At 39.8% G+C, this 16025-nt stretch overlaps 1 protein-coding gene and 1 long non-coding RNA gene across 6 annotated transcripts; both read right to left on the reverse strand.

Moving 5' to 3' along the window:
• Positions 1-377: 377 nt before the first annotated feature.
• arfip1 (ADP-ribosylation factor interacting protein 1 (arfaptin 1)) lies at positions 378-16008 on the reverse strand. Of its 5 annotated transcripts, none has more exons than XM_034888516.1 (10): positions 15697-16008; positions 13696-14085; positions 9648-9749; positions 8132-8234; positions 6669-6770; positions 5568-5680; positions 5034-5255; positions 3836-3993; positions 3061-3235; positions 378-2965 (listed from the first exon to the last, which is right to left on the reverse strand). In XM_034888516.1, exons 2-10 carry the CDS (start codon positions 14080-14082, stop codon positions 2810-2812), a joined length of 1518 nt encoding a protein of 505 aa, XP_034744407.1. In that variant the 5' UTR covers positions 14083-14085; positions 15697-16008; the 3' UTR covers positions 378-2809. The 5 variants fall into 5 exon arrangements, with proteins under 5 accessions (XP_034744407.1, XP_034744398.1, XP_034744425.1 ...); XM_034888507.1 differs by having other exon boundaries at positions 2494-2965; positions 13696-14084; positions 15545-16007; XM_034888534.1 differs by lacking the exon at positions 13696-14085 and having other exon boundaries at positions 2494-2965; positions 15545-16004.
• Positions 11690-13689, reverse strand: LOC117954719. Its single transcript, XR_004658886.1, has 2 exons — positions 11807-13689; positions 11690-11776 (listed from the first exon to the last, which is right to left on the reverse strand). It is a non-coding gene; the product is annotated as an uncharacterized LOC117954719 (long non-coding RNA).
• Positions 16009-16025: the final 17 nt, after the last annotated feature.

Below are 16025 nucleotides of genomic sequence, written 5' to 3' on the forward strand. Positions count from 1 at the left end.
TCTGGTAAATGGTAATCTATTTGCTTTTCCACATTTGATTGAAAATGTACTTACAGTTGGAACACATCACTGAGTCGGTGATCTACATTCTCAAGGCTTTGCTCAAGGATTAACCAGATCCTGTCAAATGTGTTCCCGTGGGTGTGGTGGGTCTGTGATGAAAACCTAAAAGGGGAAGCTAAAAGCACCTGGACTTGAGTAAACACAAGTCCATTTGAACCGATATGTCAACAACAGCCCGTAAAAACCTCTGATTATGTATTTCTGGAAAGTAACAAAAAGCAGAATGAATGCAGAAAAGATTTACTGTTACATGTTTCTTTGTTGGTTTGGTGGTGACTTCTCATACAAGCTGCTAATACAAACACGTCAGGAGATAAAGAAAAGGAACTTTTATTTTTATTCAATATTCAGACTCCTTTTATTAACTCAACATTTGTTAATGTTTCATTATTACACAGGGGTAGAGATCCACTAGCACGTAATTCTGTAGGTCTTCAGAAAAACCAAAACTAAACCAATGCGGCCAAATGGCAACATTGATCATAAACTACATATTCAAAGGCAAAATAGAGAAAATTACAAATATATATATCCATCTATCTTGGGAAACGTTAGATTGTTGTACAAGATTCACACTCTTAAACTGCTATGGCGAGTCATAGGGAAAGTACAAATAGAGGACATGACAGCTGGTTATCATTACCAGGGTGCAATATGTCCTCATTAAAAAATATACTTTTATGTACCCCAATGAAAGAAAACTTAGCAGCTCAGACAAAGGATGCTGGTCTTTCAAATTTACAAAAGGTTTCTCAAGTTAATTGTATTTTGGTTGTCACCTTACATATCATACAGCACTTACAAATTCTTATGTAATTAGTCCGAAATGCATCAATGTGAACATGTGCAATATGGATAAATATCTTTGAGAACAGCAAGTTTTAAAATATATATACTTAATGTTACTGGAGTGTTCTGCAACACAGCCATCATGTTTGTGTTGCGCGGAGTGTATAAACATTTACAGTTGTACAGGTTTTAACTGCACTCAGAATGTGTGTGGTCCATTCTCTTCCTTCAAGAGTTGGTCCCCAAAAAACTGATAGTGAGAGCGTCTGTTTTCAACAGCAAAACCAGATATCGAAGCACGGAGGGGAAGAGAAGAACTAATTCAAGAATTCAAGGCACATTTAGTCACATAAGGCTGGTCCAACATTTTCTCTGGAATCTGAGAATCAACACTCACTTTTGCCCATTCAGTCAAATGCCATGAATGTAAACAAAATAGCAGAATGCTAAAAAAACAAAGGATGATATTGACTAAAAGTAGCATTTTGTCAACATAACAATATCCCAACATACAGTTGCTGTGAACGACGATCGGTATGATTTTAACAGATCAATTTAAGAGAATAGTTTGATATTTTGGGAAATACTCTTAGTTAGAAGAGAAGATAAAAAATTAAGCTACATCCCGCAGCTAGTTAGCTTAGTATAAATACTGAAGTCAGAGTGAAACACAATGAGCCTGGCTCGGCCCAAGACTTGATTAAACCCCAAATAGATTTTTTACTTTGGTTTTTGTATAAGTGAGGTTTAGAGGTGCTGGTATTCTGCTGGTAGGCAGAATGTGTTTTTCCTTTGGACTGAGCATGGCTAGCTGCCCCCCCCCCCTCTTTAGTCATTATGCTAAGCTAAACTAACTGCCTGCTGGCTGTAGCCTTGTATTAAAAAACTCTCAGCAACAAAGCAAACAAACGTATTTCCTAAAATGCCAAACTACCAATTAAATCAGCATTTGCTGGTTAAAATGCCCAGTTTACATTTGACACTTTGGCCCGCTTATCACAACAGGTTTAAAATCAAATAATGAGAGAATTCATTTTCAGTCAGCAGAAGCATCCGGATTAGTTTTTCAAAAAAACGTTCATCCACATCTCAGTCAGCTGATAAGAGTAATGTCAATAAAGAGTAAGACGGCGGTGTTTTGGATCCCGTAGCTGCCCTTACAGAGCCAACATGTCCGCCGTGCTGGGATACAACATTCATATGCTGGAATACAAAAAGCCATTTACAGTTTCCGAATGTGTTCAATGCAGCAACTCCTGTTCAACAGTTTTGTCAAACAGTAAAAAAGTGCGTATCCCACGATTTCACATAATTGCAAGCAGGCCTGCACGATTAATCGTTATAAAAATTGCAATCTTGATTCACCCTGTTCACGATTCAATTTTTAAATAACTTTTTTTTTAATGACTTAGATTCTCATTTAATTTCGCGAGCCGACTGCATCACAAACGCTACTACTTTCTCTCTGAGTTTCAAACGTAGATTGTATAAAATAGGTTTTAAAGAGCTCTTAAGCTCTGCAATGCTCTCCCTTCTCTTCATTGAAGCCTTTATGTTTACAGGCTTGTGGTGATGCCCAATGTGCTATAGGTGCCAAAAAATGTTTGGTACTGCCAATTCGTTTAGTCATGGTTGATGTTTGAAATAAACATTACACTTTGTGAGAAAAAAATCGTGGCAGAGAATCGTGATATCAATTCTAAGCTAAAAAAAAATTGTGATTTGTATTTCCCCCTGAATCGTACAGGCCTAACTGCAAGATGAAAAGGTTCATTTAACATAAAAGTGTAAAACTGATTTTGGGAGAATTCTTTTTCCTTTTTTGTATTGAATTGAAAGATTTACAGTTCAGAGTTTGAAAGGCAGCGAAAGTAGAGTTGAAGTTTCTTTTTCTGTAGTTTCTGTAGAATTTGACAATTCCTGTCAAACGGAGCCACTGTGGCTTTGAAAGTAGTGATTAGTGCTCTTCCAGCCAAGATGGACTGTCCCCACCTGGCATTTTCAACTTGATGTGGAACTGCTTGAGTGTCTGCTCCAGCTGCTGTTGGTTTCCAGCGTAGTATGCAGCTATGGCGTTGTGGAACAGGATGAGCTGGTTATGCAATACCTTCACCTGTTTGGGAGAAGGAAAAGTAAACAAAGAGATGGTGAACACAATGAAAGCCATTAGGTTGGTGCTACCTCGAGCAGAACAAGCCTCTCGCTGACCTTGTTCTCTTCCAGGAACTTCAGCTTGACGGAGACGTCGTTCCGCATCCTCTCGTACTTCTCGCGGTGGATCTGGAACTGCTGCTGGCAGTGCTCAATCTTGGGCATGGTGGCGGCGTCACGTGGCCCCAGATTCAACTCCTCCAAATCTGTACGGTACGCGTCATACTCAACCCTAGATGTGAGGTATTATTTAACAGTATCAGAAGTATGCAATATGAGTGTACACCAGGGCTATAGTCAATCCACTTTTGTCGAGTCCAAGACCAGGACTAGACAAGACCAAGTCAGGTCCTAGTGCAAAGAGGTTCAAGTCCAAGTCTAGGCCGAGTCCAAATAAGGGACAGTCGAAGAAAGAAAAGCTAAAATTCAGCCATATTATTTACTTAAAATATAAAATGGACAAACGCATTTAGTGCTTGACTCGGTCGAGCAACTAGAATATTTGGTGAGTCCAATAGCGTCGCGAGTCCAGATTCAATTACTCCAGCCCAAAATACAGTGTATACATTATGATGTGCAAGACTGTTAGATCAACACGAGAGAAAAGCAATCCCTTAAATGTTTTATAAATGAGAACATATGTTAAATGCATTTATTAGAGCTCAAGAATACGCCTACATGCGTTTTTGGTGAATAACACTGGATGTTTGTTTGGAAGAAAAATCCACAAGAATCCTTTAATATGCATTCATATACATGAATGCTTATAATATTTTTGTACAGGTTGCATTATTCAATTAACTACCCGAAAGAGTGTACATGAATCACCTACCTTGCAAATTCATACTGTTTGATATTAACCATGGTGTCTTCGATTGTTTTGTCCACAAGTGTGTTCACACTGCAGATGAAAAAGTTGATGGCACCCAGCAGTGCCTCTCCATTTTTGGACAAAAGCTTTTGGGTGTCAGCGTTGTAACCAAACTCCTCCTAAAGAAAAGATTCAAACTAATTAAAGTCATCTGACTGATTTTTGAACCGTTGTTTACAGTGATTAAAGCACCTGCAGGTGCCAGCATCATGCAGCCTATTTTGGAAGTATACACTACCGGTCAAAAGTTGGGGGTCACTTTGAAATTTCTATTGGACTCCATTATAGACAGAATCCCAGCTGAAATCAGTTGCATTGCTTTTTTTTAACCAGGGCAGCAGTTTTCAGATTACATTATGTTCTTACATAAGCACAAAAGGGTTCTTCAATGTTTCCTTAGGTAGTTTTTTAAAATGATATCAGAGTAGTAAACAGCATGTGCCTTTGGAACATTGGCTGAATGGTTGCTGATCATGGCCAATGTAGATATTGCATTAAAGATCAGCCCCCCCCCACCCATCAGCTGGTATTATGTTTATAATGGAGTGGTATCAAATTTTGTAAGTCACCCCAAACCTTTTACCGGTAATGTGTATACAGGAGTTATAGCAATAACTACATGAGTATAACAATTTTTGGTGGGACCTTGTCAAAAAGTACATTCCTCATAATAGTTTCAAAAAACTAAAACTAAATGTTCCAAATAGTACAATGTTCCCAAAAGAACATCTGAGACAATAGAGATATAACATACTGTACAGACATATTTCTATGTACAAGTTCTATGCAAGTACAGTAATTGTACTGTATCTACTCACTCAAATATAAAATTAAATGCACTTGGTATTTGAAACGTGGAGCAATATAGATAAACTATATTGTGTAACTGTTACCTAATAAGAGGACTCGGAGGAAGAGGACCTAAACTTAAATGATGCATAACTCTTTACCGGTTTTTAAGCTTTTACCTTGTGATGCTAGCAAAAATCTAAGGGATTGGAGAAGAGTTAGTAAACATTTTCCCAGCACATGACACATACGTCAATACACATTGTGTATTATTTTATGACTCTTTCCTCGTACTAAGTAAGGATGATAACACGCCCCTTCCAGTTTATCCTACCAAATCTGATTGATTTCAGTGCATCTATGTACTCACATGCAGTTCTGGTGACTTGAGGCTGAGGTCGGCGAACGCGTCGCCCAGCTGCCTCTGCGTCTGCATTATCTGGGACAGCTGACTGGCCAGTGTCTGAGCCAGCTTGATTACATTCTGGTATTTTCTCTTGTTGTCGCGGAGGACATCGATCTGAGCCTCCAGTTCCAGGTCCACGGTCCTCGAGCCTCGACCCAGCTTCTCTGACAGGATCTGCCTGGTACACTGCAGAGGACAGGGCAACATTTTTAAATAATAGGAATGACTGCTGGGAGGTGCTACTGAACTTAAGAGAAAAAAGCAGAGAGACAGACAATGATAGGGAGAGAGTGGAGCCAAAACACAATACAAGAGAAGATATCAAATCACTTGTGTCTGTCAGTTTGGGGGGGTCAGCTTTTATCTGTCAGTTTGTCAGTATGGTTCACTTTTCTGCCAACATCCTAATGAACAGAGATGAAAAAGACTGAGACTAAGGCTGGGAAAGAAGCAGAGTGAGGAGGGCCATAAAAAGAAATCAAGGACATAGAGGATTACTTTATATGTGTTGATGCTCCACTTTCTCACTAGGTCCAGTTTTTCCATTGCTGGGCTCTTCAAGTCTTCTGAAAGGACCACCGCTCCACTCACTGGCTGTGCATTCATCTCGCCTGAACAATTAAAAGTCATTCACTTAGTGGGTGATTATGTTTTTTGATTTGCAGGCTAGAGAGCTGTGGTGAAAATTAGGGAGGTACGATTCAAGTGTTCTAATCAACAACAGTGTAATGAGATTGTCATGTTAACAATGAAACTTCAACACAGACCAATTACTAAATGTAAAGCATTAGAGGATTCTGACAACATCTAGCAATATTTAAATCAAAATGAACATAAAAATACAATTAGTCATGACCTACCTTTTTATTTTTTATAAACAGTCACAGTAAAAGTGAGGAAAAGTGCTTTATTGTGGTTTGGGCATAGAAGGGAAATGCTGAAAGGTAGAAAGCCCCAGAAACAGACAAAATATAGTTAATATGATATGAGATAAGTCAAAACAAATGTAGCAGAATACATCAATAAATAATACTCTTAGTTAAATAAATGAAGTATAAGAGAAACATTGGTTTTCCAGTTAAAATTATTTAGATATAACAAGAGTTTACATATTATATTTCTTTTTAAACTCCAGTTTAATTATTTCACTAAAAAAGACTAAGACGTATGCTGTTACATTTTGGACTTGCCTGACCACCTTTTAATACATTTGTCAGTTTCGAGACTCCATAGAGAGAAAACATGGGATACTATGGATGCCAACTTTTGCGAGGACAAAAAGGTTACAAGCAGGAAAACCCACTCAGATGAATTGTGAAAGCCAAAAATTACTTTAAGGGGTGTGTAAACGCATATCATTAGTCACTGCAAAGCAGAAAACTACTTCCGTTAGCCCAGACTTGTGTGAAGACCAGATTCAACAAACAAGAAAGGAGAAGAAGAAAGGTTTGACTCTGAATGGAGCACAGCCTGTGGGAACAAGGAGCAGGTAAGACACTGATGAAAACCAAGAGGGGATACAGTAGCACGGTGGTTAATTTAGTGTGCAGATGGTGACCATTCAGTATCATCTGATTCATTCTCCATCACTGCTGGTACCTTTCTCAGCCTGACTATCGCTGGAAGAGCGCGCCAGGCGGCTAGCAACAGCCGAGCTGGGAGCTAGAGGTGTCACGGGTGACGTGGGCTGGCTGGCTGACCCTGGGAGATATTCAGAGTTATAATTCATTAGTGTGTCACCATCCAGTCTGCACAAGTGTAAGGAGGGGGGGGGGGATTTCTCACTGATGTACAGTAGATTTCCTTAGCATGTTTTTTTTTAATCACGATATCTCTCTATGTTGAAGGATCAATGTGTTAATCAACAAAGGCCTACCTCAACCAGTGTAAATACAAGGGTAAATAACCATGGCAACATTGTGGTAAATGGCCTGCAACAGCTCACCACTCTATGCAGAGATTTTTTATTTGCATATGTAACAAGGGCATGGTGATGAAAAGGAAAGGAGGGTTACAACCTGGAGATCAGAGGAAACTCATTAAATTCAATTGGATGTCCACCTTTACACATTCAAATGTCTGCCTTTCAAATTTCACAGACAATAAATCACAAAAGTGGAGCACAGCGAATACATGGAGAGAAAGACTGCTGTGTAAACAGAAAGCTGCAAAGCACTACAAAAAATATCTAACAAGGCATATACATTATTATAAGCTGCTCCGTCACATAGACTGTATATAAAAACGGACATGAGTCTCTACTTCCTACCACTGTACAAAAGCAAAGCCAAAATATCCAGGATACAGGTGCTGCCATCCTGTAATTTTGGATCCAAGTCTGCACAGTAGTCCATATTGATTTACAGGATTGTTCCAGTGACTCGTTTTCGACAGGATGTCCGTTACCTTCCACTTTCTTTGTGTTGGCATTCTAAACTTTGATGGATTTCTGAGGACTATGGTTAACTGCTTCTCAGATCTCAGCAGGGTAAATCCAGACAGCTAGCTAGACTATCTGTCCAATATGAGTGCTTAGCGCCACCCAAGACGATTGTGATTGGTTAAAAGAAATCCCAATAAACCAGCGGACATTTGTAGCGTTGGGGCGGTTGAGTCGCAGTATCAAAGTTCCGCCCATACACCTGCCCAAACAATTGCGCGGGGATAACAACTGTCAATCATTAAATTTCACCCAGTTTTTATAGCATCAAATAACTAATACAAAACAAACTCATCGGAAAAATAAACACTTGATCAGACATCAGTGTGATAACTACGTAAAATCACAAGAAACATCTTTTGGAAGAACTTATTTGACGTGTACTTTGATTTTTCGTTTGTAGTTTGGCCCGTGTCCCATCCACTAACATGGCAGGGGTGGGATTTATGACCCTTACTGCAGCCAGCCACAGGGGGGTGACAAGGGGGCGATCAAGACGTCAGGGCATCACTTCTACAGTCTATGCATCAACCCCTGCTGCATCACATTTACTTTGATGAGCTTGGAAATGATACATGCACAAACCAAGGAGAACAAAAAGAAATCTGAGATCGTGTTTTACCTTTGTATGGTCCTGATTCAATGATGCCCTCTATTGTTGAAGCGAAGTTGCTGGAGGTGACACAAGACTCTGAAAGATTTAGGGCCCTGGGGACACTGAAGTCCTGTGAAAAAATATTCAAACAGCAATTATATAAACAGGTTAAATGGTTCCTAGAAGACAGGCAGCAAAGACAGGGAACTTTCTGTATGTGTGTTTAACATTTGGAGTTCACCAAAAATTAAAAAAAAATAAATTAAAATGTATTAAAAGCCCATTAAAAGATTTAGAACAACTTCACAATAAACCCCATTATAATTTCTAAGTTTTTTGTACAGTGTACATAAACATACTCTCCACACACCTGCTCTCACCTTAATCAACAGCACTAAATTAAGTACTCAATTTTTGTTTGGGTTTTTTGGGGGGTATTTTAGGCCTTTATTACATAGGACAGCTGAAGACAGGACAGGGGGAGAGAGAAAAGAATGGCATGCAGCAAAGGGCCGCAGGTCTGCCCGGGGCCACTGCGGCCTCTGTACGTGGGGCGCACAATTAACCAGGTGAGCTACCCAGGCACCCCTTATTGGTATGAATGGCCGATTGGGGGGGAAGGGTTAATTGTAGAGAAGCAAAACTTTCATAACATTTATGTCAGACTAATGTTGGAACTTATTGCAGCCCTGAAGTAGCAAACAGCAGCTACGTGGTGCACTGTATAAACCTGCAGATGCATTTACATTAAACGCCAGAGCCAACTGTTGAAAGATTTAATATTTTGAGGCTGCATGCATTCTTGTGGCTGTGGCACCCACTCTGCCAGTCTGTCAGTGTGGCTGTGGGCTATTAGAGGTAAACAGCAGGCCATCTGGAAGCACTGCTGGCTCACAGGCACATGAATGAGAAAGAGAGGGCACCCTGAGGTCCCCATCTAAATGACTTCACTGCAGACAAATCTCTCCTCGACTGTCTGAGTACGTCATCGCTTCAAGGAATTAAACCTTTTTGTAGAGCGGCAACAATTAAAAAATGGGACGACAAAAAATAATCTGCAACTATATTGACACAATTGTTAAGTGTTATTTTCAAGAAAAACAGAAAAGCCAAACATTTGCTAGTTCCAGCTTCTTAAATGTTAAGATTCTATGATTGTCTTTGTGATTGTTGGATGAAATAAAGATTAGGCATTTTGCACTGTTGTTTTCTGATATTTCACAGACATCATTTGAATTAAAACAATGATGGTTCATTTATAATGAAGATAATTGCTGGTTGCAGCCCTACGTTTGCATTCATTGTCAAAGACATCCATTTTGCACGTTTGTTTGTATCGTTACATTTTGTCCAGGAGTGGAGTTATTAATGTTTTATGTCAAGTCAATTACATCATAACAAGGCGTAATAGAGACAATCTTTCAACCAACAAGTTTGAAGACATAGTCAAAGCTTTGTTTGGGTAGCCAGGAGGCTTCCATTGTCTGAGACAATTTTACAGGTTTTGAGAGATGCTGTTCTGTTCTCAAAACAAAGCACTCACCCTCTGGAACACGGTCTCGGGGCTCTGATCCAGGTCTCCGTTGCTGGTGACTGAGATCTCAGCAGCTGAGCTTCTATGCGACTCCTCAGTCATTCTGCCTTGCTGTAATGGCAAGGGAGACATGAAGCAAGTTATTCTTTACAGCTATCCCAAATAACTTCCAAGAGAGAGACCTCTATGCAAGGGCGTAACTTTGGGTTCAAAATTAGGGTGGGGGTGGGGGATGAGATCTCCACCTATCTTGCGAGGCCATTTCTTATATCACGGGGAAACAAATCGTAGCCGGGATTCTTGGGCCGGGCTCCCCCCAAAGACATTTTGAGCATCAAACACTTCACTTCCTGCATTCTGGTTATTTCTGCAACAATGTGTGCCTTTTCTGCATTGAGTCATGGTTAAATTTCTTCAATGATGTATTAATATTTTTTAATATTAATGAATTCACCTACTGTATTCTTCCAACCTTTTGCATACTAAAAACATCTGTCGTGTTTTGGGATGCTTGTGGGACACAACAGTTGCAGGCTGCCATCTTGTTGACACCGCCATGATGCCGTGGTAGTTTGATTTCAGACCGCTTATAACGTTTTGATAGTTTAAACATTAGAATATCTGCAACATATACACTGATTTCACCCAAACGGCCCAACACCAGAATGTGTTTACAAAACATTAGCCTGTATTTTTGTGAATCTGCCCTCTTTCAATGATTTCTTCTCTTGCTCTTCCAGGACAGGGCGGAGAGCATAATGAGTTCAGTTATGCTGCAGTATTACAGCATTTACCAGGACATGTGAAGTGCAACAACTGACAGCAATTTGATTTCAACATTCCCTATTTTGCAACACCCTTTCTGTTTAACTACTAACACAGCACAGCAGGATGGAATATGGTACCAAGAGCATTTCAACATCCCCCCCTCTTTTTCTTGGTTTCCATTAAACCCGGTCTTTCACTGGGCATTTTGGGGTTAAAAGGTCCCATGACATGGTGCTCTTTGGATGCTTTTATATAGACCTTAGTGGTCCCCTAATACTATGTCTGAAGTCTCTTTCCCAACATTCAGCCTTGGTGCAGAATTACAGCCAGTAGAACCAGTCCCACAATGAGCTTTCCTTGGGACGTGCCATTTCTGAGTAAAGCCATGATGTCCCTCTCTCATGGGAAGGCCAAATTCTCTGGGTGGGCAAAACAGAAAAAGGGGAGGTAACCTTACCCAGTATGACCTCATATGGGGCAAGATTCCGGCTCGGCCCATCTGAGCTTTCATTTTCTCAAAGGCAGAGCATGATACCCAGGGCTCGGTTTCCACCTATACCCATTTAAAGCCACTGTGGGACCATAGGCCGGCTGGGGGTACGCATTTAATGTTAAAAAAAAAACCTCAAAAAGTAAAATCTTCATGCCTTGGGACCTTTAAACTCAAAGAAAATCCTGTGATGCGGGAACAAACATGGAACTAAATTCTGCTTGCTCTTTATTATAATTAACAACCCCGAAGAGAGAAATGTTATAATCTTTATAAAAACGACAAACCATGGTCACGCTCGATTGTTCCTGTGGATTATAAGCGGTATTATCATTAGCTGCACATTTGCATGCTGGCTTGTAGCAAGCCATAGGGTGGAGACAACAGTTTGTGCCAGCATCAGTTTGGTTCAGCCTATAATAAACTGGCTGGCTGTAGTTGCAGGCTGAAGATACAGCTGTTAGTTTTAGGAACCGTGGCACTAACCTAACCACCATAAAGCTTTACATGCAAGCTCTTTGACCGTGTGAAGGTGGTTAGTGTGGATTAGGGACATGCCTGGCAAAAGGGTTAACACTGAAATCATGTATTTTAAATCAATAAAAAAAGATTTGAATCTTTGAACAAGATACTTCAACTATAGGTAGACCTTGACCAATGTCTAAATAATGCAAATGGCTACCAGATCAAGTCATGAGAGCCGTGTCTCGTCTAACCTGACTAAGAGGCTTTTCTCTAAAAAGTGAGTTTAAAATCAATTAACACATTTCATATATGAAGCTAGCATGCTTGGTTCAGTTTATTTTGTAAATGATGTGTTTACTCACTAACAACCAGGTTTATACTATATTAGTATATTTGACTCTAGTTTAGACTAGGACTTTGCATGATATTAGTAGAATTTAGTGACCTTGGACACAGTCCCATTGATAGTATACTAAAAAAACAATCACTCATTCATAACTGCATAGCTTCTTCAACATTTGTTAAACTAAAGTCTCAAGTCACTAAAAAGGTTGGTCATCTATTGCAAAATCATGAAAATAGTATTTTGCTTTGATAAAAGTGTATCATCTGATACTGTAACGTGTGTTTATAAAGGGTTAAAACTGGTCTCGGAGACAAACGCTTTATACATGTTAGGATGTTTGAATCTGGAAGCCAAACCATCTCTTTTGTAAAGCTAGAACTTATTATTTCTGAAATGCTGAACCAGAATATAACATAATAGAAATACCAAAGTGAAGATTTTGTGTGTGTATGTGTGATAAAGACTTTACTTTTAATGTTGTGTCATGTGACAGACACATTAATAGTTAAAGGCAATATGACGCTTGCATGCAGGCAGATCAGCACAGACATCATGTTTAAACAGGCTGTCTGGTCGAGGCACGTCTCGGATAACATGCGCTTAAAAAAACAGTTTGTAAATTAACACCAATTGTAACACCATTTCCTGACTAGGACTGTTTGTTTTTCTTTTAATTTAGCTGTGGCAGAACTATCCATGTGTCTTAATTTAAGCTTCTCTTTATATTGAAAAAAAACCTAATGGGACTAATTCAGCCAAGATGAGGGGGTGTCAGAGCAAAAATGATCCAATCAAACATCTGCAAACATTCTGCAAGGAAGCTTGCTAATATCAACCTACAGGAGCCCTTAGAGCATACAGTGGCTGCAAATTAATGCAGCGTAAGGAAGGGCAAGGTATGGCACGTCATCTTGTGCCACTGCCTACAGTTCAGTATCCTGGATACAAGCTAACAGGACGTGGGAGGGAGATAACAACAATAAATGAATTGTCCAATTAGCTGCGTCAGCTGAAGAGGAAGGAATCATGGCTTGTCTCTCAAACCACGGAGGAACGTGGCACATAACCATGTTGCACAATGCCGGGATTAAGCTGCAAAAAGGCCGGGAAATGTATCTTTAAGTAAAAACTAGAGATTATGGATTATAACTGTGCTGTATTTAGAGTTACTAAATGAAAACAGTTTGCAAAAAAAATAAATAACATTTCTTATTTTAAATTTGTGCAATCTTTTGTACAATACTGGCACTGAGCCTGAGACAGCAAATGTGAATCGACAGTGTGAGGAGTCACACATTCCAACGACACAAGAAATGTGGGACTGCCTGAGAATGTGCAGCCAGGTGTCCAAATCCGTCTCACTTAGCCAACCATGTGACCGTCTGCCAGCACGTAGAACTCAAAAGCTCTATGTACACCCAACTTAAAAACAGGGAAACATTTAAAGGAAGTGGCATCATTAAAACATCACGTACAGAACATGTTAACAAAAGAAGGCCAAAATGTAGAGAAGTGTATACTTGACTTACACTTTATAATACTATACATATAGATTGCACAGTGATAAACAGCAATGATAAATCCTTCTCAACAATCACTTTGAGATAAGCCAGCATTTATACAAAGCAGAGGAAGTGTATGAAGCTTTGATCATCCCCAAACACACAAGGCACGTCACAGAGCAACACACAAGTACAAGAAAGAAAGCCACCAATCATCAACGCAGCTACACCAGCGATGTAATCCAAAAAACTTCAAGCAAAGCAGAAAGAATTCTGAAACACATCTACCAGAGAGAAACAAACAATATCTGCACCGCTACACCTCAGGTTCATCTTCAGCTTTACAACTAAATTCAATCTAATATTCAATGATCATATTGGAAAGAGACCACCACCATGACAGCAAGTGAAGTTCGAAACAGCAACATGAACAAGAGCACAATGAGGAAGTGCTAGAAGAGTGTCCAAAGTGAAGGTAAATATCACCTTTGTTTCAGTGTGAGAATCTCCACTTTCCTCTGGCGTTTCAGCTGTTTCAACGTGACGATTTGTCTCGTGGCCCCCATTTTCTACACTGTCAGACATGTGTGCGGCGTCACTGCCACTGCATGTCTTCACCACACTCTCTCTCTGAATGCCCTCATCCTCCTCCTGAATAGCCTTGTCACCGCTTTCTGCTTTTTCTTCAGCGCTGTTAATATCAATGTCATACAGCACATCATCCATGTCATTTCTTTCCCTACTGTTGTCTGCACTCTCCTGTTCTACATCCACCCTCAAACTCTCTTCTGCTTTGTCAGCCTCCTCAAAATCCATTTGAGAGTCCCCGGCTGAGGTCATCCCCGCTTCAGCCTCAAGACTAACTTCAGACATACCTGAAAACAGACAGATAAAAGGGTATAAATAGGTCCTACCAAGCTAGTAGACTGCTTAAAGTGCACTAATACAGTACAATAAGGAGTGCAATACAAGTACACCCCCATTTTGTGCATGTATGTGAATATGTTATTATTACATTCAAGTCTGGGCTAAGGATTCATTTTTCCTTAAAGATAAATCTCTGACAATATTTAAAAACCTCAGAAGGTTGTTTATAACTCTTGCTGCTGTTTAGAAGGTCTTTCCAGAAACTTCACAGACCTAAAACATCTGGATGAAAGCGCTTGATACAAATATATTTTTTACTTTTTCCACCCATGTTGTGACTCTATTTTTAAGATTGTAGCTGGAATGACAGATCTCCTTGCTCGTTGTGTACACCACAAGAACAATACCAATGCATTATTATTGCGACTGAATGAAAGTATGTGGAATAGATAGACTTTGTTTCCAAATTGGACACTTGTTTGCACACTGTGTACACTACCCATGTCTATGAAACATGGATGCATCATACAGCACATACACCCAGACACTACCACATAAACATCCTTACACACAAAAATAAGCAAACTCAATTGTTCTCATTTTGGCTCATTTCCTACAAGCAGGGAAAAAGAAAGGCCACTTCTAGCTACCTTCATTGATGGGTTTTCACTTTGTAAAGCCTTTGACTGGATTTTGTACGAGTTTGTGTTCTACACACTTGAATTGTACACTGTTGTGTAAGCTGGTAAGGCAAGGTGCTCATTTCCAAGTTTTCAGCTCCCTGTAGGAAAATATCAGCCTGACGTCGTCATACTCAGATTCTAGTCAGTTCATAAAATGTTGTGGGTGGGGCTAAATTCGGCTAGCATCCAAGCTAGCAGAATATGACCCATTTCTATTGTGATTACTGAGTTAGGTTTGGTACTTTAGTGACATTAAGCCAGATAAGCAACTACGTGAATGCTACTATTTGTAAAGTTGACAGGTCAAACAACACTGCTGTCACAATGTCTGCTCCGTTTCTTTGTAACATTGCACACCGGAACTAGCTCTCACGTTTAGCCAAACAATTACCTGTTGCAGCCTTGCAGCACAGTCACCTGACTCGCTAGGGCGTCTAAATGATTAAATACTTATACATGCTAGTAACGACACATGACATTAATATAACTTAATGAAGTGTTATTGTTATATTGCATGGTTAAGGCCATTTGGAGAACAAGTATTTAACAAACATTTCTGTAGTTTCACCTCCCAGGCAGTTAGCTTAACTACTTTTAATGTATCAACGCCGTTGACGTGTTTGCTGACGTTAACGTTAACCTAGCTAAACAGAAGATAACGAATCTATGAAAAACTTAAATAAAAGCACTTTAAATGGTTAACGGTATTTTACTAGTCCGCGAGATACGTAACAACGCCACAAGGGAATGGCGATGCTCAGAACTATAGTTAACATTAACGTTACCTGTGTGCGGCCGTGGCTAACTATTTAGCTGCTGTTAGCCGTTGTAGTAACGATAGTTCACTGAACTCCTTTTTGTCTTGCCGCACTGTGCTTCTTCTTGAAAGGCAGTGGGGCCTGCTGTTACTGCAAACGTTACATATAAATATTTTAGTAATTTATCATCGATGGTCCTCGACTCTCCTGCAGCACATTAGACTTGTTGTTCGAACCCCGGAAAGAACGATCCACTCTACGGGCCTTCGGCTGTCAGAGGCAGACAGACCACATAATTTGCTGCATGCGCTCGCCCCCTGCTGTTAAAACATGTCCTTTGCAGTTTGTGTCCAAGATCTTTAAAAAGTAAATTTAGAGGAAAACATATCTAGACACTTTAGGTAAAAAAACAAGACAACGAGCAGACTACTATCCTGGTCAAGCCTTCCTCGTTAATGTTTATGTCAGCTACAAATACAGGTTTCTCCCTGTAACGTTGACTTGCTAC

The sequence above is a fragment of the Etheostoma cragini genome, chromosome 2, assembly GCF_013103735.1.
Source record: "Etheostoma cragini isolate CJK2018 chromosome 2, CSU_Ecrag_1.0, whole genome shotgun sequence".
In the NCBI taxonomy this organism is placed as follows: Eukaryota; Metazoa; Chordata; class Actinopteri; order Perciformes; family Percidae; genus Etheostoma; species Etheostoma cragini.

Bases quoted from the DNA above. Each gene is read 5' to 3' on its own strand.
- arfip1 (XM_034888516.1), bottom strand. From the start codon at position 14,082: ATGTCTGAAGTTAGTCTTGAGGCTGAAGCGGGGATGACCTCAGCCGGG. The intron at 5,681-6,668 runs GTACCAGCAGTG...TTAATTGTTCAG, and splicing joins CGATAGTCAGGCTGAGAAAG to GCGAGATGAATGCACAGCCA. The intron at 5,256-5,567 runs GTAATCCTCTAT...TGTCCTCTGCAG, and splicing joins GGAGCATCAACACATATAAA to TGTACCAGGCAGATCCTGTC.